Source organism: Saccopteryx bilineata, chromosome 4 (assembly GCF_036850765.1).
Source record: "Saccopteryx bilineata isolate mSacBil1 chromosome 4, mSacBil1_pri_phased_curated, whole genome shotgun sequence".
Taxonomy (NCBI): domain Eukaryota; kingdom Metazoa; phylum Chordata; class Mammalia; order Chiroptera; family Emballonuridae; genus Saccopteryx; species Saccopteryx bilineata.
The window spans coordinates 138280321-138307946 of record NC_089493.1 but is presented as its reverse complement, the minus strand read 5'-3'; the positions used below and the strand labels follow the sequence as shown (position 1 = coordinate 138307946).

At 36.4% G+C, this 27626-nt stretch overlaps 1 protein-coding gene across 2 annotated transcripts in view; it reads left to right on the top strand.

Moving 5' to 3' along the window:
• The window catches only part of HECW1 (HECT, C2 and WW domain containing E3 ubiquitin protein ligase 1), a 592171-nt gene that overhangs the window by 421849 nt on the left and 142696 nt on the right, over positions 1 to 27626 (top strand). For both annotated transcript variants that reach the window (XM_066272070.1, XM_066272071.1), the window contains one exon: positions 1287 to 1421. In XM_066272070.1, coding sequence (XP_066128167.1) covers positions 1287 to 1421 — 135 coding nt within the window. The remainder of the gene's footprint in view (positions 1 to 1286; positions 1422 to 27626) is intronic.

Here is a 27626-nt window from a genome sequence, read left to right as displayed (position 1 = left end):
TAGGTGTGGGTTTATTTTTGGGCTCTTTATTCTGTTCCATTGACCTATGTGCCTGTTTCTGTGACTGTACCATGCTCTTTTGATTCCCATAATATTAAAGTACAGGGGTTTTATTTATTTATTTATTTTTGTTTGTTTGTTTGTTTATTATATTAATTGAATTTATTGGGATGACATTGGTTAGCAGAACCATACAGGTTTCAAGTGTACATATCAATAAAACATCATTTGCATACCACATTATATACTTCCCACCCCAAGCAAAGTCTCTTTCTGAACCCATTTTTTCCTCCTTTACCCTCCTCCTTGCTCCCACCCTACTTTCCATCTGGCTATCGCCACACTGTTGTCTGTGTCTATGTGTTATATATATATGGTTTTTGGCTAATCCCTTCACCTTTTTTCACCCAGTCCTTACCTTCCTCTGCTTTGACAACTGTTATTCTGTTCCATTTGTCCATGCTTCTTTTTCTATTTTGTTCATTAGTTTATTTTGAAGTATAGTTTAATATCAGGTACTGTGATACCTCCAACTTTGTTCTTCCTTCTAAAGATTACTGCAGTCATTGGTGGTCTTTGCTGTTACATGTAAATTTTTGGGTTATTTATTCTAGTTCTGTGAAATACACTGTTGTTATTTTTCAGAGTGCTGAAAGTAATTATTACACATTTATAAAACAATACTACATGCTTATTAAAATTCTGTTAAGATATTTAATAACATGGAAATGTTAATAAAATAATACGCAAAATATCATAACTTAATTATAATTGTTGATGGGCAAAAATATATATATTTGCATAGAAAAAGAAAAAACAAAAAAATCAAGATATTGTTGATTACCTTTAGATTGTGATATTTGAGATTTTTTTTACTATTTAATTTTTTTAATTCTTTCCTCAGTGAGACTGTGATAATTCTGTAGTAAAAATGAACATTTTAAAAAAATTTAATGCTGTGAAATAAATTAAATGCTGTAGAAGTTAATCAGTAGAATTATTTATCTATTAAATATCTATCATATTTTGCATATTAAAATAAAACATAATGATTACTACTGTATAACTCCACAGTGTAAAGTGTTAATGACTGCTCTTGCTTTATTCAAGTACTGAGCAAAAATGATGCACATTGCCCCTATTTTCCATCTAATTTTGAGTTGATAAAAATGAAAGACAAATAAACATGATGCCTGAACCCTGTAGCATTCCCTTACATTATTCACTTTGTTATGGCTCATTCTCATGGTGTTTTGTTTTGTTTTTTTTAACTGGTTTGTCTGCAGTCCTTTTTTGTGGACCACAACAATCGAGCCACCACTTTCATTGACCCCCGAATACCTCTTCAGAATGGTCGTGTTCCCAATCATCTGACGCATCGACAACACCTCCAGAGGCTCCGAAGTTACAGTGCTGGAGAGGTAACATCACTTCTTTCTGCCCACTTCATAGGTCCACAGGCCCTGCCTCTGCTTGTGGAGCCAGGACTATTTCTTCCTCGCCAAAATCTAGAGTTGTCTATTTTTCAAGGGGCTGAGCCATATCCATATTGCTCTGTAGAATGAATGATGACCTGGGAACACCTATTTAACTTCCTAGGAGACCCATCAGTAGATTGTTTTACTTTTGCTTTCCATTTTGTCCTACACAATTGCCTCTATCAAAAATCTTTCCATTTTAAATAAAGCATACAAAGCAGTGTCAGGAGATTCTTACACTTATGACTGGAGTAGTGCTTTATAAAATTCTGGTCTAAAAAACATGTAAATTCTTAAAAGATAATGAAACTTCTATGCAGCATGTGACTGACTTTCAATTTCTCTGGAGATCCTGAGAAGACTTCTATAATGTATGTATGGACTAAAAACTAGGGAAATCAACCAGGCTCCACAAATACTTTGTTCCCATTCTACCACATGCTGTTCTGATTTGTATTTTCTTTTATTACCTGTGATTACCTGCTGCTGAACCATGAAAGGCTGCTACCTTTCTTAAGTTCACATTCATTGCTTTTCTGAAACACTGTCTCTATATCCCATACTCTTTCTTGTCCTCTTCTCTCAAACCAAAACTCAAACTTTAGTTCTTTTTTACTTTCAGTATGTTCCTGAGAATATTATAAGCAAATTCATTTTTACATCCTAGCTAACTAACATTTTCCAAGTACCTGTACCATCTTTTTATAAAAACCACCGGGACTTCAAGAGATGAAGGCACTGCAAACCATTTCCCATAAAATAGCATTTAAAGTTGGATTATAACAGTGAGGTAAAAGATAAAAAACTGGTGTAGGAAGAAAATAAATATGTATTTTCCCCCTAAGAGAGTCATTCTAAGGAGAACCACAGTGTACACCCAAGAAAATAAATCCATTTAAAAGCCTCCATATAGCAAATACAAATCCCAGAGGGAAAGTCTATTGTTGCAACAGCTCTTGCTTTAATGGAAGCCTAGTGTACAAAAAATATTTACTACATTTCAGGGAAATCATTGTGTACTCCAAGATACAACTATTTCCAAACAGGGGTACTCATGTTTTAATGCCAGTGTGATAAATTTTTCCTTTATGGTGTCATCTTAGATATTATTATGTTAGAATATTACTGAAAATATGATAACTTTCTGCATATACATGAAATATACATATGGCCATGCAGGAGAAAATATTGCACATCTGCAAATGTGATATTGGTGTCAGAATCCTCCAGATACCAAACACTCAGCAGGAAACAAATTCATAGACAACAGAAAGCAGTGCCCCAAGTTCTCAGCTTGACATATATAGTCCCCCTGTCTGTTGGAATATTTATAATACTTCAGAAAGTACTAGACATGTTGTCTGGAGATGATAGTGTACAAGTTCAAAATTCTACATCAACTTGAAATATGTCATTTTAATTTATCTAAAATGACCAAGCATTTTAATATTTAAGGCAGTCACAGTATTATAACTACAATAATTTCAGTAAGATAACTACATATGAAATTGAGTATACAGAGAATTCACTATCGATAAAATAAAAATATATATTACTTAATGTAAAATGAACCTTCTGATGATATACATCTTTTACATTTATAAGAACTTAACAGGAATATATATATATATTAAAGCTTTTCTATTGAAAGAACAAGATTAAGCTCATGAATACCATTCCAAAACATTTTTTGATATGATTGAATAACCAAGCACAATTACACTGAATATTAACATTAATAACAAACTGCCACCTGTATCAGCCAAGCAAGACTTTAACACATAAAAGATAAAAGAATATAAAAGTTCATCAACCATCTGTATTCTTCTTTGTTTATCCACTCTCCACCTGATTCTGTCCATCAGATTTTCAAACCCTTCCCATCTCTCTGCTCATTCTTTCTCTGCTGGTAGCTTTGTGTTGACACAAGGGGAAACCAACAAAAGTAATAGAGAGAAAAACTGGGAGGCAGCAGATATCTGATCCAGAGGCAGAACACCAGAGAAAACAATGACCCAGCCTCTATAAAACCAAATATCTGCAAGAGAGTACAGAGCCTAAAGAATGAAGAAATAGGAAGATCTTGCTATAATCAGTGGACCCCTACATAAAGCTACAATATTCAACTATAGTTCAAGCAAGTGGCATATAATTTTTCTTACAGATTAATACTTTTGCTTATTATCTCCTTGAATGCACACAAAATAATTTTAATCTAATTTAAGTATTATATTATATATTTGTAAAGATTTTATTTATTGATTTTTAGAGATAGGAGAGAGAAAGAAGAAAAGCTAAAAGCATCAACTCATGGTAGTTGTTTCCTGTAGTGCCTTGACCAGACAAGCCCAGGGTTTCAAACTGGCAACCTCAGCATTCCAGGTCAATGCTTTAATCCACTGCACTACCACAGGTCAGGCAGTATTACATTATATGTATTATATATATACTTTTATTATGCAAAAATACTAACATCAGTTGTATTTCTGTGGACATTGACCTATCCTGGTTAATGTGTCATAATTTTATTTTTATGCCACTCAATATATGTGCAGTTTCTTCAGGTAAAAATAATGATAACACTAATAATAATAATAATAATATATAGTATTATTAAAAATAAAAAGTACCTGTGTCCTATTCTGAAGAAAATAGAAGGAGGGGAGTGGGAAATGTTAATTGTGTTTGTTGTGATGTGATTTTACTCAATAAACATTGATTAAGTGCCTGGCCTGCTATAAGCAATGTGAAATACAAAGAGTAATCCCTGCCCTGAAGAAGTCTGTATTCAATTTTTAAAGCCAGAAAAATACACACATAATTAAAAAAAACAAGAGATATTAGAATTTGGGTGTCAAAAGAGATGTTAGGAGCCCTGGCCCAGTACTCAGTTGGTTTGCATTGACCAGATGTGTCAAGGTAAGGTTGAGGGTTTGATTCCTGATAAGAGCACATATAAAAATCAACCAATATATTTTAAATAAGTGAAACAAAAAAAAAATCAATGTTCCTTTCTCTTTCTCTCTTCCTCTCTCTAAAAAAATAAATAAAAAATTTTAAAAGAAAGTGATATTCGGGCAAGTGCCACAGAACTTCAAAAGAGGCCAAGGAAAGTGATCTTTCAATATAAGGTACTTGACCTAGAACTAAAAAAATTGATAAAACCTAGCTAGGTTCAAAGGAAGATAAAGGACAACCCAACACATGCAGAAGTGCAGAGGTAGGATTGAGAAGGTCTATACAGAGACAGCTTGTTTTATGTTCTTGGTTTTTGGAAAGCTTTGAAAGGCGCATGCAGAGGCGGATTTAATGGCAGGCACACCGGGCGTGCACCCTGGACCCCGACTTCTGAAGAGCCCTGCAAAACCCCACTTTACACTTTTTTCTAATAACAGCAAGTGTGGTTTCATATGTGCAATTTTAACATTAATAGTACATAATATTTTTTATTTATTTAAAAATATGTTTAACATGTATTTTTATTTTCCCTGACTTTTTTTTTTTAAGGGCCCAATATTTTCTTCTGCTGCCAGGGCCTCAGCCAACCTTAATCCTCCTCTGGGCACATGGAAGAGTTGAACTTTTTTGAGTCTACTGAATGGATTTGAGGAGAATAATGTGATGATTTTTGTGTAAAAATGAGCTTAAAAGCTTAATTCTTTCTCAACAGGAGAGCTTTTCTTTTTTTTTTTTTTTTTTTTTTTTTGCTTTGCTTCAGCCTTTCACCTTTTTCACCCAGCCTCTAACCTTTTAAAACCTAAATTATAGAATAAGTAATACACTACCCCAAACCTCGTGCATCTGGTGCATGTGCTCCAGTATGGAAAATTGTAGTACCTCATCTAAAACAGTTTACCATTTAGGTGTTCCTGAGGAAAAGGGTGTATATGGAGCCATGGTAGAAAACTCACTGATTACAATGAGCTCTACAATTTAGGGAATTTATTCCATTTTAAAATTAAATTAAATTAATCATAAAAATAACAGTTTTAAGCTAAGAAAGTTCTTTATTCCACAAAGTTATGTCAAAATGCCCAACCAAAACCAAAATATTGAATGCAGGATAATCATGGGAGCAATAAATAAGTGCTTTACATTCAGTCATTACTTAGAAACTTGGTTCTATCTCCCATGTTGCAAATTTTGAGAAAACTTTTATCTGATTCTCATATTCTCTATTTGCAAACTGGGGTTAATAATGTTTATCTTAAACCCTGGGCTGGTAGCTCAGTTGTTGGTTAGAGCATTATCCCAATAACCAAGGTTGTGGGTTTGATCCCTGGTCAGGGCACATACAAGAATCAAAGAATAAATGCATAAATAAGTGGAATAACAAAGTGATGTTTCTGTGTGTGTGTCTGTTTGTCTCTCTCTCTCTCTCTCCCTCATCCTTTCCTCTCTCTCTCTAAAATAAATAAAGAAAAAAATAAAAAATAATGTTTATCCTGCAGAATTTTATGAAGATATGAGGTACCATGTGAAGACTAGCCAGCATAAAAAATAGAACAGGCATTAAAAAAAGGCCAGTTGAGTATAATAAATGGTGTTTAAAAGAGGAAGTTCATTTCACATTCAGTATTACCTCTTGAGAATGAATGTTGTAAATGTATCTTTACTGGTAATAATTATCTAGAATTTATTTATATCTCATTAACACATTTATGAAGACATATTTCTTAATCTATTCAGTGTCTTTTTAGTAGAGGAAGGAGAAATTCAATTTCTTTTTTTAAATTATTATTAAATTTATTGGCTAACATTGGTTAGTAACATTATATAAATTCCAGGTATACAACTTTATATGACAGCTGTAGATTCTATTGTGTGCTCCCCACTGGAAGACTAATCCCCTTCTATCACCATGTATTAAACCCACCATTCTGTTCTGTAATCTATGAGTAGGATTTTGTTTTAGTATATTTAGGTCTCTGTATTTGTTGCTATTTGTTTTATATCTCACATATGAGTGAAACATATATTTCTTGTCCTTTTCAAACTTATTTATTTTACTTAGCATAATACCTTTTAGTTCCATCCATGTTGTTGCAAATGGCACTACTTCATCATTTTTATAGCTGAGTGGTACCACTTTTTATTTTTTAGATTTTTTTCCTTTTATTGAGTTTATTGGGATGACAGTGGTTAACAAAATTATAGAAGTTTTAGGTGCATAATTCCATGACATATCACCTGTACATTGTATTGCAAGTTTGCCACCCCAGGATGATTCTCCTTCAAAAGCCATTTAGATGATCATATGTGATGTCAAAGAAATGGCAATGTGAGAGATACCCTTGGTCTCTCCCCTTGAAATTTCAACAAATTGAACAGCTATAATGCAGAGAAGGCACCACAGCTGAGCTTGAAGGTGTGCCTGAAAGATTCACACAGCAAATGGACTAAAGGTGGGACAGGGTGAAATGTGGGGCAGAAGATGATAGGACACATTCCCAGAGGAAGGGCAAAAGCTAGAAGACCAAGTTTTTCTCTTTCCTCATTGATCCGAGGAAGGGAGGCACTTTTAGTGTGGGTTTTGTTTTGAAGTCAGGAGAAGTGGAGAGACTGTGGGGCAGAGGGGAAGGAGCTGAATTAAGGTGAGCATGCAACCAAGAGCAGGGATACTACCAGTTCACATGGTCGACCGTATCACTGTGCTCCACTTGCGATTGCTGGTACCCAGCATGGACACAGCCTGCAGTGCTCCCTCAATCTGCATGCAATTAGCCCATGGAAATTGGTCTCCTGCAGTGCACCGGTGTGCTCAATCAGCACACGTTTCCACAGAGTTTGGCCTTTACTTCACTGAGGCACTCTTGATCTGCCATCTGATGTTACCTTATCTGTGCAAGTTTTGCTCGTGGAGTTCAGGATGCCTATCACGTGGGCACAATTGGCTCCCACCCACAGCCCCTGCTCTACCCTGCCCACCAGTGACACTTTGAGTGGTATGAGAGGGAGGACCAGGTTATGACCCCCCAGCCTCCCAGGTCCAGCATTGCTCTCCTCACTGGGAGAAGAGTGGCAGAGGTGGATCCCCCACATCAGATGACCTGGGGCTGCTCTTTCTGGTGAGAGGTGGAAGCACCCATGTTTGATCCCCTCTGTTGAGAGTGGGAACCACCTAGAGCAATGGTAGTCAACCTGGTCCCTACTGCCCACTAGTGGGCATTCCAGCTTTCATGGTGGGTGGTAGCAGAGCAACCAAAGTATAAATAAAAAGATAGATTTAACTATAGTAGGTTGTTTTATAAAGATTTATTCTACCAAACTTAGTGAAAGTCCAACATAAAGGAATTGGTAAGTAATTATTATGATATGCTTTAACTTGCTGTAACTCTACTTTATAAATCACCATTACTGTGGAATCAGTGGACGGTTAGAAAATTTTACTACTAACAGAGATACAAAAGTGGGTGGTAGGTATAGAATGGTTGACTACCCCTGATCTAGAGACATAAAATTGAAAAGACCTAGCCACAAGCCCCACCCACCAATAAGACTGCAACTACTACAACAATGTCTCAACAAAGCTCCGCTCAAAAATCTCACAAAGGCAAAACATAATACAATGCCACCTGGAGGAAAGAGGAAAATGTAACCTCTCAAAACTGAAAAAAATATATTTTTTTTGCTTTTCCTCATTTTTTTCTTTCCTTTTTATCCTTTCTCCTTTTTCCCATTTGAACTTTGCTATCTTTAGTTGTTATATTTTTTCTTATTTTACATGAGGGTTTTATTTCTGATACTTTCTCATTTATTCCTTTATTCTCTCTTTTTTCTTCTTCATTTTTTTCTGTTCATATGAACTTCATTTTTCTGCAAATTATTATATTTCTTACCTTTTTTGTGGTTTCCTTTGTTTTTTATTTCATTTTCTTCTTTTTTAATTTTTCCTGTTTCCACTCTTTGTTATCTGTATTTTTTTATTCTTATTATTATAAATTATAGAATTTCTGTTTTTTCACTGTACTTTTAAATTTTTATTTTTATTTTTTAGTTATTTCTTGTTAGTGTTATTTACAATATCACTCTCAAACATCATCAAGGAAGAAGAAATTGAATACTATGGCTTCAAAAAGAAAATGAAAAATCTTTAGAAAAATATCTCAATTACATGGAAAACTTGAAGCTAAATGACAGAGAATTCAAAATGGAAATTCTAAAAATATTCAATGAAACACAAGAAAACACCAAAAGGCAATTTAGTGACCTTAAAAATAAATTGATGAGCAAAAAGAGTACTTCACCAAGGAAATTGAAACTATAAAAAAGAACCAAACAGAGATGAAGAACTCAATAATGAACTGAAAAATGAGGTAGCAAGTTTAGCTAACAGAACAGGCCAGAGAGAGAAGAGAATCAGTGACATTGAATACAGGCAAATAAAGATACTACAGAGAGAAAAAGAGACAGACTCACAAATTAAAAAAAAAAAAATAAGAAAGCCCTACAAGAATTGTCTGACTTCATCAGAGAGAGCAATATAAGAATAATGGATGTATCAGAAGAAGAAGGGAGGAAAAAGGGAGTGGGGAACATATTAAAGCAAATAATTGGTGAGAACTGCCCAAACCTGTGGAAAGAGAGCCTCAAATCCAAGAAGCAAACAGAACACCAAGTTATCTCAGCCCAAACAGATCTACTCCAAGACACATCATAATGAAATTACCACAAATCAATGACAAAGGAACAATCCTCAGGGCAACTAGGGAAAAGAATAATATAACATATAAAGGAAGGCCTATTAGGTTACCATGTGATTTCTCATCAGAAGCTCTACAAGCCAGAAAGAAAGTGGACATTTAAAGTGCTGAAAGAGGAATTACCAGCCAAGAATACTATATCCATCGAAGCTATCCTTCAAATATGAAGGGGAAATAAACACATTTACAGACATAGAGAACCTGAAGGATTTTATCACCAGAAAACCCCAAGTGTGAGAAATATTAAAGGGGTTATCCAACTAGATACAAAGAACAAAACAAAACTACAATTAAAAGCTCCAGCAAGATCACAATAAAAACAAGGATAATTTATGACATTAACGTAATATGAGAGAGGACAAAGATCAGCAGTAATAAAGGAGGATGGACTGCAGAAGCACTCATGAGATAATGGACTCTTATAAATATGATCATTTTTATTTTAATAACCTAATGGTAACCACCCTTGAAAATTCCACTACTGAAACACATAGCTTAAAAAAAGAAAAAATGGAGGACAGAAGTATGAAATACCACCAAACAAAAACAACTGACAGAAAAACAAAAGAAAGGAACCAAACAAGACACAGACCTATCAGAAAGCAATATATAAAATTGCTATAGGAAATCCTCAAGTGTCAATAATTACACTAAATAAAAATGGTGAGTCTTGTCAAGGGTTTGTCAATTTTGTTGAACTTTTCAAAGAACGAGCTCCTTGTTTTATTGATTTTTTCTATAGTTTTTCTGTTCTCTATTTTATTTATTTCTGCTCTGGTTTTTATTATCTCCTTTCTTCGGCTGGTTTTGGGTTGTCTTTGTTCTTCTTTTTCTAGTTCCTTAAGATGTGAAATTAAGTGGTTTACTTGGGCTCTCTCTTGTTTGTTCATATAGGCCTGAAGTGATATGAACTTTCCTCTTATTACTGCTTTTGCTGCATCCCAGAGATTCTGATATGTCGTATTTTCATTTTCATTTGTCTGTATATATCTTTTGATTTCTGCGCTTATTTCTTCTTTGACCCATTCATTTTTTAAAAGTATGTTGTTTAGTGTTCACATTTTTGTGGGGTTTTCCCCCTCTTTTTTGCAGTTGAATTCTAGTTTCAAGGCTTTATGATCAGAGAATATGCTTGGTACAATTTCAATTTTTCTAAATTTGCTGATATTGTCTTTGTGGCCCAACATATGGTCAATTCTTGAGAATGTTCCATGTACACTAGAGAAAAATGTATCCTCTGTTGCTTTGGGATGAAGTGTCCTGTAGATGTCTATCATATTTAGGTGTTCTAGTATTTCGTTTAAGGCCACTATATCTTTATTGATTCTCTGTTTGGATGACTGATCTAGAGCCATCAGCAATGTATTGAGGTCTCCAAGTATGATTGTATTTTTGTCAGTTTTTGTTTTAAGGTCAATAAATAGCTGTCTTATATATTTTGGTGCTCCTTGGTTTGGTGCATATATATTAAGGATTGTTATGTCTTCTTGATTCAGTGTCCCCTTAATCATTATGAAATGACCATTTTTGTCTCTGAGTACTTTTTCTGTCTTGCAGTCAGCATTATTAGATATGAGTATTGCTACACCTGCCTTTTTTTGGGTGTTGTTTGCTTGGAGTATTGTTTTCCAGCCTTTCACTTTGAATTTGTTTTTATCCTTGTTGCTTAGATGTGCTTCTTGTAGGCAGCATACAGTTGGATTTTCTTTTTTAATCCATTCTGCTACTCTGTGTCTTTTTATTGGTAAATTTAATCCATTTACATTTAGTGTAATTATTGACACTTGTGGGTTCTCTATTGCCATTTTATAAATTGCTTTCTGTTTTGTATCTTGTTTGATTCTTCTCTTTTGTTTTTCTATCATTTGTTTTTGTTTGTTTGTATTCCATACTTCTTTCCTCTGTTGCTACCTTTTTTAAGTCAAGTGTTTTTGTGGTGGTTTTTTCAAGGGTGGTTACCATTAAGTAATGAAAAGGGTACCTACCATGTTCATTGTAGTACCCTATCTTATGAGTATTTCTGCACTTCATCGTCCTTTGCTACTGTTAATCTCCATCCTCTCCCCCCTTTTTTTCTTTTGTTGACACAGTTTAAGTTTGGTTTTATTGTGTTCTTGGTGGAGCTGTTACTTGTGGTTTTGTTTTCTTTTGTTCTTTGAATCTGGTTGGAAAACCCTCTTTAGTATTTCCTGGAGTGGGGGCTTTCTGATTATAAATTCTCTCATCTCTGTATTTGTGAATGTTTTTATATCTCTCTCCTTCGTACTTGAAGGATAGCTTTGATGGGTATAGTATTCTTGGTTGAAAGTTCCTCTCTTTCAGGGCTTTAAATATTGGGGTCCACTCTCTTCTAGCTTGTAGAGTTTCTGCTGAGAAGTCTGATGATAATCTAATAGGCCTTCCTTTATATGTTGTACTCTTCTTTTCCCTGGCTGCCTTGAGAATTTTTTCTTTGTCATTGGTTTGTGTCATCTTTATTATGATGTGCCTTGGAGTGGGTTTGTTGGGGTTAAGAAAACTCAGTGTTCTGTTTGCTTCTTGAATTTGAGGCTTTAGTTCTTTCCACAGGCTTCAGAAGTTCTCGTCTATTATTTGTTTGAGTATATTCTCCATTCCATTTTCTTTCTCTTCTCCCTCTGATATACCTATTATTCTTATGTTATTTTTTCTGATGGAGTCAGACAATTCCTATAGGGTTTTCTCGTTTTTTATTATTTTTGAGTCTCTTTCTTCTTCTCTCTGTTGTGCCTCAAGTTGCTTGTCTTCTATTTCACTAATCCTATCTTCTATCTGGGCTGTTCTATTAGCTAAGCTTGTTACCTCGTTTTTCAGCTCGTGAATTGAGTTTTTCATTTCTGTTTGATTTGTTTTTATAGTTTCAATTTCCTTTGTAATATATTCTTTGTGATCGTTGAGTTGTTTTCTGATCTCCCTAAATTGCCTTTCTGTGTTTTCTTGTATATCTCTGAGTATTTTTAAGATTTCTATTTTAAATTCTCTGTCATTTAGCTCCAAGGCTTCCAATATATTAAATCTTTTCTCCATAGATTTTTCCACATCTATTTGTGTTACTTCTCTATCTTTTGTGTCCATAATATTAGATTTCCTTTTTCTTATTGGCATCTGAGGGTGGTCTTGTTGATAGCACACAGGCGTACTCCCTCCTCGGCTTGAATGAATGTCCGTGCGGTAGTTAGTTTCCTCCACACCTTTAGCTCTGACCCATCTCTCAGATTCAAGTGATAACAATCCTTTCACTTTCAGTGTGTGTGGAACTCCAGAATGCTCCAAGCATAAATTTTTCTGTTTCTAGTTGATAAATTTGTTGAGATTTTGGGGAGATCTGTCGGATGCGCTGCTCACGGTGCCATTTTCGTGATGTCCACTAAATAAAAATGGATTGAACTCACCAATAAAGAGGCACAGAGTAGCAGATTGAATCAAAAAGCAAAGCACAACAGTATGTTGCCTTCAAGAGACACATCTAAGCTACAAGGACAAAAGTAGATTCAAAATGAAATGTTGGAAAATGGTTCTCCAAACAAATAATATCCAAAGAAAAGCAGTTGTAGTCATACCCATATCTGACAATATTGACTACAAGACAACAAATGTAGCCAGAGACAAAAGTGGCCATTTAGTAATGATAAAGAGACCACTGTGTCAAAAAGACATAATACTTCTTAATATATATGCACCATACCAGGGAGCACCAAAATATATAAGACATCTACTAACTGATCTAAAAATAGAAACAGAAAAACACAATCATACTTGGAGATTTCAACACACTGTTGACAGTTCTAGATTCTTCATCAAACAGACAATTAATAAAGAAATGTTGGCCTTAAATGAAACACTAGAATAAATGAACATAATAGACCTCTACAAGACATTTCAACCCAAAATGTCAGAGTATACATTTTTCTTCAGTACACATGGCACATTCTAAAAAATAGATCATATTCTGGGCCACAAAACTAACATCAACAAATTCAGAAACATTGAAATTATACCAAGCATATTCTCAGACCATAAGTTTTTGAAACTAGAATTCAACTACAAAAAGGAAGTAAACACACAAAAATGTGGAAATTAAACAACATACTTCTAAAAAATGACTGGGTCAAAGAAGAAATAAAAGAAAATATCAAAAGATACATAAATACAAACAAAAATGACAACATGACATATCAAAATCTCTGGGATACAGCAAAAGCAGTAATAAAAGGGAAATTCATATCATTACAGGCTTATATAAAAATTCAAAAGAGAGCCCAAGTAAACAACTTAACAGCACATCTTAAGGAACTAGAAAAAGAAGAACAAAGGCAACCCAAAGTCAGCAAAAGAAAGGAAGTAATAAAAATTAGAGCAGAAATAAATGAAATTGAGAACAGAAAACCTATAGGAAAAATTAATACAACAGAGAGCTGGTTCTTTGAAAAAATCAGTAAAATCAATAAACCCTTGGCAAGAATCACTAAGGAAGAAAGAGAAAGAACTCATATAAACAAACTTTGACATGAAATAGGAGAAATTACCATAGACATAATAGACATATAAAGGATCATTGTAGAATACTATGAAAAACTATATATCACCAAATTCAACAATCTAGAAGAAATGAATAAATTTCTAGAACTATACAATCTTTCTAGACTGAATCATGAAAAATTGGGATACCTAAATAAACACATAAGCAGGGAATAAATAGAAACAACTATCAAAAATCTCCCCAAAAATACAAGTCCAGGACCAGACTGCTACACTAGTAAATTCTACCAGACATTCAAAGATTTGGCTCCTATCTTTCTCAAAGTCTTCCAAAAAATTGAAAAAGCAATACTTTCAAAAACATTTTATGTTGCCAACATAACCCTCATACCAAAACCTGGCAAGGACAATCTAAAAAAGAAAACTACAGACCAATATCTTTAATAAATACAGATGCAAAAATCCTAAACAAAATACTAGCAAATTGAATACAAAAATACATTAAAAAATAATACATCATGATCAAGTGGGATTTATCTCAGAAGCACAAGGATGGTTCAACATACATAAAAAAAAAACATAATATACCATATCAACAAAACAAAGAACAAAAATTATATTATACTATCAATAGATGCAGAGAAGACATTCAATAAGATACAACATCCTTTTATGTTTAAAACACTCAATAAAATTGATATGGAAGGAAAGCACCTCAACATAATAAAGACCATATATGACAGACCATCAGCTAATGTCATACTAAATGGTAAAAAAAAAACCTGAAAGCTTTTCCAATATTCAACGAAGTGCTGGATGTTCTAGCCAGAGCAATCAGAGAAGGAAATAAAAGACATTCATATCGGAAAAGCAGAAGTAAACGTTTCACTTTTTGTAGATGACATGATCCTGTATTTAGAAAACCTCAAAGACTCCACAAAAAGACTATTAGAAACAATAAACCAACCTGAGCAGGAGGTGTTGCAGTGGATAGAGTGTCAGACTGGGATGCAGAAGATGCAGGTTCGAAACCTTGAGGTTGCCGGCTTAAGCACAAGCTCATCTGGCTACAGCATGGGCTCATCAGCTTGAGCGTGGGACTGCTGGCTTGAGCATGGTATCATAGATATGATGCCATGGTCACTGGCTTGAGCCCAAAGGTTGCTGGCATGAGCAAGGGGTCACTCGCTCTGCTGTAACCCTCCCCCCAAGAAAGACACATGTAAGAAAACAATCAATTTACAACAAAGGTGCCACAAGAAAGAATTGATGTTTTTCATCTCTCTCCCTTCCTCCCTGTCTGTCCCTATCTGTCTCTCTCTCTGTTCCTATCTCAATCTCTGTCTCTCTCACTAAAAAGGAGATAAAAAGAAACAACAAAACAATACAGTAAGGTCAGAGGATACAAAATTAATACTCAGAAGTCTATTGCTTTCATATATGCCAACGATAAAACTTCAGAAAATGAACTCAGAAAAATAATCCCTTTTACAATTGCAACAACAAAAAATTAAATACCTAGGAATAAACATAACAAAGACTGTAAAGGATCTATATACTGAAAACTACAAAGCATTAGTAGAGGAAATCAAAAAAGACACAATGAATAGAAAAATATCCCATGTTCTTGGATGGGAAGAATAAATATTGTTTAAATATTTATTGGCCATATTTGGCCATATTAGCCAAAGCAATATACAAGTTTAATGCAACTCCCATTAAAATTCCAATGTCATATTTTAAAGAAATGGGATAAAAAATTACCAGGTTTGTATGGAACCAAACAAAATACCAAATAGCCAAAGTAATCCTGAGAAGAAGAAAAAAAGCAAAGCTGGAGGCATTACAATACCTGAATTTAAATTATACTATAAAGCCATGATAATCAAAACAGCATAGTATTGGCAGAAAAATAGATATGCAGACCACTGGCACAGAATTGAGAGCCCAGAAATAAAACCACATATATATGAGCAAATCTTCTTTGTCAAAGGAGCTAAAAACCCACACAAGAAAGTTTCTTCAATAAATGGTGCTGCGAATATTGGAAAGCCACATGCAGAAACTTGTGGCTACAGTTTCAAGAATGAAACTTGAATGAAAGAATGAAACTTGACTACAGTTTGTTTCCTTGCACAAAAATTAATTCAAAGTAGACCAAAGATCTAAATATAAGATCTGAAACAATAAATTACATGGAAGAAAACAGGTACTAAACTCGTGGACCTTGGCCATAGAGAACACTTTTATGAATTTGACTCCAAAGGCAAGGGAAGTAAAGGAAAAGAAATGGATGGGACTATATCAAACTAAGAAGCTTTAGCATAGCAAAAGAATCTGACAATAAAACAGTTAACTAAATGGGAGATGATATTTGCAAACAACAGCTCAAATAAGGGGTTAATATCCAAAATATATAAAGAACTCACAAAGCTCAGCAACAAACAAGCAAATAACCCAATAAAAAACATGGGGAGAGGATATGAACAGACACTTTTCCCAAATAGAAATATAAATAGGCAACAGATATATATATATAAATGCTCATCTTCATTAATATTTGAGAAATTCAAATCAAAACTTCACCTCACACCTGTTAAATTAGCTATTATCAACAAGACTAATAATAATAATAATAAGTGTTGAAGAGGCTGTAGAGAATAAAGAACCCTCATTCACTGTTGGTAGAATGTAATTTAGTACAACCACTTTGGAAGAAAATATGACAGTTCCTAGAAAAATTAATAATAGAACTATCATATGACCCAGCAGTCCCTCTACTGGGTAAATATGCCAGAAACTAAAAAATTTTGGTACATAAAATCACATGCAACCCCGTGTTCATCACAGCATTATTCGCAGTGACAAAGACATGGAAACAATCAAAATGCCCTTCCATAGAGGATTGGATAAAGAAGATGTGGTACATATATACAATGTAATACTACTCAGCCATAAGAAATGATGACATCGGATCATTTACAGCAAAATGGTGGGATCTTGATAACATGGATGAACCTTGATAACATTATACTGAGTGAAATAGTAAATCAGAAAAAGCTAAAAACTGTATGATTCCACACATAGGTGAGACACAAAATTGAGACTCTTGTACATAGATAGGAGTTCAGGGATTACCAGAAGAGGGGGAGTGGGTGGTGATTCAGGAAGGGGGTTGGGCAAAGGATATGAAGGACAAATATAAGGTGACAGAAGATGATTTGACTTTGGGTAATGGTTATACAACATAATTGACTGTCCAAATGATATGGAGAAGTTTGCCCAAAATGTATGTACTCTTGTTGACCAATGTCACCTTGTTAAATTTAATTTTCAAAATTAAAACAAAAAAACATTTATACTCCCTATACCCTCCTTCACTTCCACTTACCCATCCTCCCCTCCAGAAATCACCATGTGGTTGTTGGTGTCCATGATCAAACATGTTGATGCACAATCCATCTACACTGCCCCACCCAGCCACCAGATACCCGTTATCAGTTATTTTATCAGATTTTGCCTATAAGTGAAATTATATAGTACCTATCTTTATCTGACTAGCTATTTCACTGAGCATAATGCTCTCCAATTTTATCCGTGCTGTCACAAAGGGTAATATTTTCCTTTCTTGTTATGGCTGTAGTACTTCATTGTATAAATATGCCACAGCTATTTTATCCACTGATCTACTGATGGGGACTTGTACTGCTTCCCAATCTTGGCTATTGTATATAATGCTGGATAAATTCACAGTAGTGGGATTTCTGGGACTTAAGACAGTTTCAGTTTTAACATTTTGGGAAAACTTCATACTGTTTTCCACAGTGGCTACACTATCTGCATTCCCACTAAAAGTACAGGAGGATTTCCTTCTCTCCACATCCTTGCCACCACTTGTTTGTTGACTTACTGATCATAGCCATTCTGACAAGTATGGGTTTTAATAATTTATTTATTTTTAATTTTTTTATTGATGAGCAAGAGAAAGAGACATCAATTTATTGTTCCACTCATCCATGCCTTCATTAGTTGCTTATGTGCCCTGATGGGGACTAAATCTGCAACCTCAATATATCGGGACAATGCTCAACAAACTGAGTACCCAGTCAGGGCCTCTCATTGTGGTTTTAATTGCATTTCTCTGATGATTAGTGATGTTGAGCATTATTTTATATGTCTATTGGAGAAATGTTTATTCAGATTTTTTTACCGTATTTTATTGGATTGATTTCTTTGGTGTTGACTGGTATGAGTTCTTCATAAATCTTGGATATTAACCCATTATCAGATGTATCATTCGTGAATATTTTCTCCCATTGACTGGGTTTTTAATTTTGTTGATTGTTTCTGTTGCTTCCTATGTATTCTTCTCTGCAAATGTTAAATACTTGTAATGCAAATGTGGCAACCCACATTTGTTTCCACCACCTGGGCAATAAATTTACATTGCTGTGAAAAAACATTTTAGTTTGGCCTGAACAGGTGGTGGCGCAGCGGATAGAGCATGAGCCTGGGATGCTGAGGACCCAGGTTTGAAACTCAAAGGTTGCTGGCTGGAGCACGGGGTTGCTGCCTTGATGCCCAAGGTTGCTGCCTTGAAGCCCAAGGTCACTGCTTCAGCCCAAGGTCGCTGGCTTGAGCAAAGGGTCACCGTCTCAGCTGGAGCCCCCAGGTCAAGGCACATATGAGAAAGCAATCAATGAACAACTAAGGTGCTATAATGAAGAATTGATTCTTCTCATCTCCCTCCCTTTCTGTCTGTCAGTCCCTATCTGTCCCTCTCTCTGTGTCTCTCTAAAAAAATTAGTTTGATGTAGATGCATTTGGTTTTTGTTTTTTTGTTTTCTTGCCTGAAGAGATATATCAGAAAAAAATATTGCTATGAGAAATGTCCAATTTTACTGCCTATGTTATCTACTAGGATTTTCATAGTTTAGAGACTGAAAGTTGGTGGTCTAGTTTAATATTTTGTATGTATATGTTCAATTTTCCCAAGACAAACTGTTATTGTATGTTTTTATCTACTTTGTCAAATATTAAGTGACTATAAAAGGATGAGTTTATTTCTGAGCTCTCTAGTTCCATCAATCTATGCAATATATGCCTTGTTTCCATATCTTGGCCACCTTGAATAATGCTGTGATGAACATGGGGCTGCATGTGTCTTTATGTACCAATGTTTTTGAGTTTTGGGGGTATATACCCAATAGAGGGATTGCTGGGTCATATAGTAATTCTATTTTTAATTTTTTGAGGAACTACCATACTTTCTTCCATAATGGTTACACTAATTTGCATTCACACCAGCAGTGAATGAGGGTTCCTTTTTCTCCACAGCCTCTCCAACACTAGTTATTACCTGACTTATTGATCACAGACAATCTAGCAGGTGTGAGGTGGTATCTCATTGTAGTTTAGATTTGCGTTTCTCTAATAGCTAGTGAAGGTAAGCATCTTTTCAAATATATATTGGCCATTTGTATGTCCTTTTGAAAGAAGTGTCTGTTCAGGTCCTCTACCCATTTTTTAAATTTTTATTAACTTTTAATTTATTGTGTTTACGTGGATTCAAGTGTCCCACTGAATAAAAATCCTTCAGCCCCCATCCCTGTGTCCCTTTTTTTACCCCCTTTCAGATCTCCCTTTAACTCTTTCCCCTTTCCCTCTAGGATTTGCTGTACTGTTATCTATATCTCTGTGTTATGTATATATAATTTTACTAATCCCTTTAACTTCTCTGATTCCATCCCTTTGGCCCCCTTTTTTGAATGCTGTCTGACTGTGACCCCGTCTCTGCCTCTGTTCTGTTCCTCAGTTCACTTTGTTCATTAGATTCAACATATATGTGAGATCATATAATATTTGTTGTTCTCTGCCTGGCTTATTTCACTTAGCATAATAATTTCCAGGTCTATCCATGCTGTCACAAAAGGTAAGGTTTCCTTCTTTTTCATGGCTGTGTAGTATTCCATTGTATATATGAACTACAGCTTTTTAATCCACTTGTCCTCTGATAGACACTTGGGCTGTTTCCAGATGTTGGCTATTGTAAACAATGCTGCAACAAACACAGGAGTGCATATCTTTTTTTGAATCAGTGATTTGGTATTCTTAGGCTATATTCCTAAAAGTGGTATAGCTGCATCAAAAGGCAGTTCCATCTTTAATTTTTTGAGGAAACTCCATACTGTTTTCCACAGTGGCTGCACAAGTCTGCATTCCCACCTGAATTGCAAGTGGCTTCACTTTTCTCCACACCCTTGCCAGCACTTACTGTGTGTTGTTTTGTTAATGAGCACAATTCTGACAGGTGTGAGGTGGTATCTCATTGTGGTTTTAATTTGCATTTGTCTGATGATTAGTGACATTGAACATTTTTTCATATGCCTAATGGCCATTTGTATGTCCTCTTTGGAGAAGTGCCTGTTCATTTCTTTTGCCCATTTTATAATTGGATTATTTACCTTCCTGGTATTGAGTTTTAGAAGTTCTTTATAAAATTTGGTTATTAACCCCTTATCAGATGTATTGGCGAATATGTTCTCCTATTTTATGGGTTGTCTTTTTATTTTGTTCATGTTGTCTTTTGCTGTGCGAATGCTTTTTAGTTTAATAGAGTCCCATTTCTTCATCCTCTCTTTATTTCACTTGCCCGTGGAGATAAATCAGGAAAAAATTGCTGTGAGAGATATAGAGGTTACTGCCTATGTTTTCTTCCAAGATATTTATGGTTTCATTACTTACATTTAAGTCTTTTATCCATTTTGAGTTTATTTTTGTGAATGGTGTAAGTTGGTGGCCTAGTTTCATTTTTTTTGCAGGTAGCTGTCCAATTTTACCCAACACCGTTTACTAAAAAGACTGTCTTTATTCCATTGTGTGCTCTGACCTCCTTTGTCAAATATCAGTTGACAATAAAGATGTGGGTTTATTTCTGGATTTTCTGATCTTTTCCATTAGTCTGTATGTCTGTTCTTATTCCAGTACCAAGCTGTTTTGAATACAATGGCCTTGTAGTATAACTTGATATCAGGAAGTGTGAAAACTCCCACTTTATTCTTCATCTTCAAGAATGCTGGGCCTATTCCGGTTCTTTTTTAGTTCCATATAAATTTTTGGAATATATGTTTTATATCTTTAAAGTATGCCATTAGTATTTTAATAGAAATTGCATTGAATTTATAAATTGCTTTGGGTAATATAGACATTTTAATGAGATTTATTCTTCCTATCCATGAACATAGTATATACTTCCACTTGTTTGTACCTTCCTTCATTTCTTTTATCAATGGTTTATAATTTTTCAAGTACAAGTTTTTTATCTCCTTGGTTAAATTTACCCCTAGGTATTTTATTTTTGTTGTTGTTGCTATAGTGAAGGGAATTGTTTCCTTAATTTCTTTTTCAGACAGCTTATTGTTGGTGTATAAAAATGCCACTGATTTCTGAATATTAATTATATATCCTGCCAGCTTGCCAAACTCATTTATCAGATCTAGTAGTCTTTTGACTGAGACTTTAGGGTTTTCTATGTACAGTATCATGTCATCAGCAAATAATGATAGTTTTATTTCTTCTTTTCCAATTTGGATGCCTTTTATTTCTTCTTCTTGTCTGATTGCTGTGGTTAGGATTTCCAGAACTATGTGAATAAGAATGTTGAAAGGGGACACCCCTGCCTTTTTCCTGATCTGAAAAGGATTGCTTTTAATTTTTGACCTTTGAGTATGATGTTGGCCATGGGTTTGTCATAGATGGCCTTTATTATGTTGAAGTATGTTCTCTGTATTCTCACTTTGCTGAGAGTTTTGACCATAAATTGGTGCTGGATTTTATCAAATGCTTTTTCTGCATCTATTCATATTATCATGTGATTTTTATCTTTCCTTTTGTTTATGTGATGAATCACATTGATTGATTTGCGAATATTGTACCAGCCTTGCCTCCCCAAAATAAATACCACTTGATCATGATATAAGATTTTTTTCATGTATTGCTGGATCTGGTTTCCTAATATGTATATTTTGTTGAGAATTTTGGCATTTAAGTTCATCAGTTATATTGGCCTATAATTTTCTTTCTTTGTAGGGTCTTTACCTGGTTTTAGAATGAGGGTTATGCTTGCCTTATAAAAGGAGCTTGGAATTGTTTCTCCTCTCAAATTTTTTGAAATAACTTGAGAAGGATAGGTGTTAGTTCTTCTTTTAATATTTGGGAAAATTCGACTGTGAAGCCATCTGGTCCAACACTTTTGTTTGCTGGTAGTTTTTTGATAACTGTTTCAATTTCATTTATTTTCATAGGTCTGTTTAGGTTTTCTAATTCTTTCAGATTAAGTTTTGGAATATTATGTTTTAGGAATTTATCCATTTTGCTTAGGTTGTCCAATTTTTTGGCATACAGATCTTTATAGCATTATCTTAAAATCAGTTGTATTTCTGTGGTGTCAGTTGTTACTTCTCCACTTTCATTTTTATTTATTTGAGTCCTCTCTTTTTTCTTGATGAGTCTGGTTAAAGGTTCATCAATCTTGTTTACCTTTTCTAAAAACCAACTCTTGGTTTCATTGTTCATATTCCTATTATGTTTTTAGCTTCTATGTCATTTATTTCCACTCTGATCTTATTATTTCCTTTCTTTTACTTCCTGTTGGCTTTACTTGTTCTTTTTCTAGTTCTTTTAGATGCAGGGTTAAGTTGTTTGAGCTTTTTCTTGCTTTTTAAGGTATGCCTGTAATGCTATGACCTTCCCTCTCAGGACTGCTTTTGCTGTATCCCATAAATTTTGAGTTGTTGTATGTTCATTTTCATTTGTTTCAAGGAAATTTTTGAATTCTCCCTTGATCTCATTGTTAACCCATTCATTATTTAATAACATGCTATTTAGCCTTCAAGTGTTTGAATGTTTTTCAGCTTTTCTGTTGTAGTTGATTTCTTAGCTTCATGGCATTGTGATCAGAAAAGACGCTTGATATGATTTCAATCTTTTTAAATTTATTGAGACTTGTTTTGTCTTCTTTTTTTTTCTTTCTTCTTTTTTTGTATTTTTCTGAAGCTGGAAACAGGGAGAGACAGTCAGATAGACTCCCACATGCGCCCGACCGGGATCCACCCGGCACGCCCACCAGGGGCAACACTCTGCCCACCAGGGGGTGATGCTCTGCCCCTCTGGGGCGTCACTCTGCCGCGACCAGAGTCACTCTAGTGCCTAGGGCAGAGGCCAAGGAGCCATCCCCAGCGCCCGGGCCATCTTTGCTCCAATGGAGCCTTGGCTGCGAGAGGGGAAGAGAGAGACAGAGAGGAAGGAGGGGGTGGGGGTGGAGAAGCAAATGGGCGCTTCTCCTGTGTGCCCTGGCTGGGAATCGAACCCGGGTCCCCCACATGCCAGGCTGACGCTCTACCGCTGAGCCAACTGGCCAGGGCCATTGTTTTGTCTTCTAACGTGTGGTCTAATATAGAGAATGTACCATGAGCACTTGAAAAGAATGTATATTCTGCTGCTTTGGGGTGAAAGGTTCTGAAGATATCTACAAAATTTAGTTGATGTAGTGTGCCATTTAAATGCTGCTTTTTTTTTTTTTTTTTTGGTTTATTTTCTGTCTGAAGGATGTATCCCTTGACGTTAGTGGAGTATTATAATCCCCTACTATTATAGTATTTATGTTGATCTCACCCTTTTTGTCCATCAAAATCTGCTGTATATATTTAGGTACTCCTATATTAGGCACATAGATGTTTACAATGATTATATCTTGCTGTGGATTGCTCCCTTTATCATTATGTAGTGACCTTCTTTATTACTTACTATAGCCTTCATTTTAAAGTTCATTTTGCCAGATGTAAGTATTGCTACCCCAGCTTTTTTTCATTTTCATTTGCATGAAATAATATTTTCCATTTCTTCTCTTTTAGTCTATGTGCATCTTTTGTTCTGGGGTGGGTTTCTTATAGGTAATATATGTACAGGTCTTGTTTTCTTATCCATGCAGCTACCCTATGTCTTTTTATTGGAGCACTTAATCCAACATTCAATGTTATTATTAATATGTAGTTGTTCACTGCCATTTTATTCTTTAAATATACTTTAAATCTTCTTTTTCTCAATTTTTTTCCTTTGCTCTTTTTACTGCAGGCTCCTTAACATTTCTTGCAGTACTGATTTGGTTGTAATAAAGTCCTTGAGGGTTTGTTTGTTTTGGGGGGTTTTTTGGTCTAGAAATCTTTTTATTTCTCCTTCAGTTTTAAACAATAGCCTCACTGGATAAAGAAGTCTTGGTTGTAGGTTCTTGCTTTGCATGACTTTAAATATTTCTTGCCAATCACTTCTGACCTCAAGTGTTTCTGTTAAGAAATCAGATGTCATCCATATGGGGGTCCTCTGTAGATAATTAACTGCTTTTGTTTTGCAGCTTTTAATATTCTTTTTTTGTCTCTTAATTTTGACACTTTAATTATGATGTGTTGTGCTGTAGGTCTTCTTGGGTTCCTCTTTAATGGAACTCTCTGTGCTTCTTGAACTTGTGTGACTTTTTTCTTCATCAATTTAGAAAAATTTTCAGCTATGATTTGTTCAAACAGGTTCTCTATTTCTTTTTTGTTCTCTTCTTCAGGAACTCTTATGATGTGTATGTTTCTCTTCATGTCACACAGCTCTGTTACAGTTTCCCCAGACTTTTTGAGCTTCTTACCTTTTTGCTGCTCTGCTTTTGTTTATCTTGTCCTCTAAATTGCAGAATCTATCCTCTGCTTCATCCAACCTACTATTAATTCCTTCTAGTGCAGTCTTCCTTTCTGATATTGTATTTGTCATTTCTCACTGGTACTTTTTTATGATTCCAATATCCTTTTTGATGCTAGCAATCTCTTTATTTAGGTGCCCATTATGTCCATCCATTGTTGCTCTAAGACCCTTGAGCATCCTAAAAATTATTGTTTTAAACTCTGCATCTGATATTCTGGTTATTTCCCTCTCATTCAGTTCTTTTTCTGGGGATTTCTCTTGTTGATTCATTTGGGTTGCATTTCTCTGTCTGCCCATTTGTCTGTGTATTAGGTAGGGCTGTCTGACTTTGAAATTTTTGTGTGGTCTTTATGAAGAAAATGGCCTCAGTGTTACTGTACTGCAGGCCACTTGTGTTTCTTGTTTTAGGAATGCTTCTTGAGGGTACTATTTTTCCTCTTATTGTATGTAAATATTAGATGCAGTTTGTCTTTTCATGGGTACGTTTATCCCTTCAGGCAGGCTGGTCTAAGGTCAACCTTGATTATGTGTATTTCACACTGTGCACTGTCTGTCCTGTTGGACATATTTATTCTCCACAGTGTCTGGTGCCTGCTAGACTCCACCTTTGGGTGTGCTGCTTGTGTAGGTAGTTGAGTCTACGGTTGGTGCTGTCTGCCACCCACTACCAGTAGTATTGGCTCTAGTTCTTCTTTAGTTGATGTCAGCTGTTGTTTGTAACCTGCTGTAGGCTACCAGTCTGCAGCCTACTGCACTTATCACTGTTTGTGTCTGCATTTTCTGTGTCTGGGTACTGTGGGAGGGGCCAACCTTTGTATAAGTATCAACTTCCTCCTGCTAAGAGATGACAACAGCTCCATAAAAACCCCAAGCTCTGTAAGATAGGTCTCCACTTTTCAGATGCTTCTCCTCCTCTTTGAGCTGCCTGGTCTTCCCACAGAGTCTTCTGTAGTAAGACTGTAATGTGGCCTCCAATTGAACTCACCCAACCAACCCTTCTACAGGTTGTGCACTTAGTGGGATAGGCCAGCTGAGGTTGTGAATACAACTTTTGTGGGACCCTCTACTTCAGGGGTTTCTTGGTCAGGACCTCAGTACAGGAAATGTGGGCCCTACTCCAGAGCTTGATTCCTCAGCCACTGCTGGATACTCAAATTGTATTTCTCCCCAACTCGGTGAGCAGCAGGTTCAGAATGATTATGGCTGACAGTCCCCTCTGCAGAAGTTCTTTCAGCTGGTGAGATCCCAGTCTCAGGGAAGAAGACTGACAGAGTCCTCTCTGGGGCTGACTGTGCCCCTCCCAAAGGTAGCTAAGCCCCTCAACCAGATCCAACAATAGACTCACAGGGACCCACATGTTAAATGTCCATGCTCCAAGCCTCTCTCCCTTCCCTCTGTGGAATCCAGCCTAGCAGGACAGAATATCAAGTCCCCAGTCCTGCTGACTGTGAAGCTCCACACTACCCAATGCTCATAAGCCACTGTGCCAGTGCTGATCAAAGCCAGTGGAACTGCCTCAGATGGGCCTGGTGTGAGGAGCTTTTCCTTAGGATACCACTCTAATAAGGGTTATTAAGTCCTGAACGAATGCTTTCCACAGCTGGTTCCTGGATGTGCTGGCCCTGGGACTCCCAAGCAGGAACATAGCGCAGACCAGTGAGAAACACTGTCCATGACTGGTCCTCAGCAGTCTTCTTGGAGCTATAAGCAATTCAGAGTTTGTAGCTGCCTCTGCTGGGCTCAGGTGTACATGGAAATACCAAGCTGCACTCCTAGGCTAGCTTTTACCCACTCTGGTCCTGGGGGAAAGTCCGCTCAAACAGCCAAGTTTCTCTGAGTCTCACCTCCTGCAGCCTGTCTTCTGGCTGCTTGTTGGACTCAGCTGCTGATAAAACCTCTGCTAGAGTCTAGCAGGGGTCCCCAAACTTTTTACACAGGGGGCCAGTTCACTGTCCCTCAGACCGTTGGAGGGCTGCCACATACAGTACTCCGGTACTCTGACCACCAATGGAAGTGCGGCAGGGGCCAGATAAATGGACTCAGGGGGCCGTATGTGGCCTGTGGGACATAGTTTGGGATGCCTGGTAGAGCCTGCGTCAATTCAGTGATTAGTAAGGGTGGTGGCTGTGGTTCCACCACTTGGCTCCAGGTGTCAGTCTTTCTAGACTTTTTTCACCTGGGTAGGGAGTGGCCCCAGAAGTATGGTGGGTGTGGCCTCTGAGACCTAGAGGTGTGGTATTCCTCCTCTCCAGACAGTTTCAGCTGAGTCTCTTGTGAGATGGAAGCAGCAGTCATAGACTTGGGAGAGTGTGGGGCGGGGGGGGGAGCTCCGGTCTGAACACCAAAAAAATGAGTCACTGATGTGCCCCCTGCTTCCTGGCCTCTCAGAAAAACCCCTCACCACACCTGGGTAGGAGAGGCTCCCAAGGGTGGAACAGCTGCTTTTTCCCAGGCTGATGCCACACAAAGGGGGTGCTCCACCCAAGAAAAATGGTGACTGCAGTACTGGAAAATGACTCAGCACAGGTGTTCTGGTTGCCATCCCCTACAGTGTCTCTGCCTGGGCCTCCACCTTTACACTCTCCCCCTACAACTCCAGTCCTCTCAGCTCTTCCCCAACAGAGCTCCGTGTAAGTGGCTGTGAATGAGTTTTCCTGCATAGGCCCTTTAAAACTAAGTCTGCATCCGAGAGGTGTGTATCTTTCTTGTGGACAGAAACCTGGCTCTTTTCATAGCTAAATGTTTTCTGGGCTCCTCTGCTAGGCTCTGGGCTGGGGCTCTGTGCTTGGGGCTGAGTTACCCACACCTCTCAGGGTAATCCACCTTGCCATGAGAGTCCCTCCGGGCTGCTGCTCGCCCCTGGGAGAGGGGCAGCCCTTTCCACATTTCCACCCTTCCTATCAGTTTTAGTGTGGCTTCTTTGGTCATCTTTGGTTATAGAGTCCTCTTAGTTTAGTCCAAAGTTGGTTTTTCAAGATGATTGTTCTTAAATTAAATTGTAATCCAGTTTGGTCCTGGGAGGTGGCAGTTGGAAAATCTGCCTACTCCATCGCCATCTTTCTTCCTCCCCCTCCCCATTTTTAATTGGATTGTTTGCTTGTTTACTGCTTGCTTTGTGAGTTTTTTTATATATTTTGGATATTAACTCCCTATCTGAGCTGTTGTTTGTAAATATCATCTCCCATTTGGTTGGCTGCTTTTTTGTTTT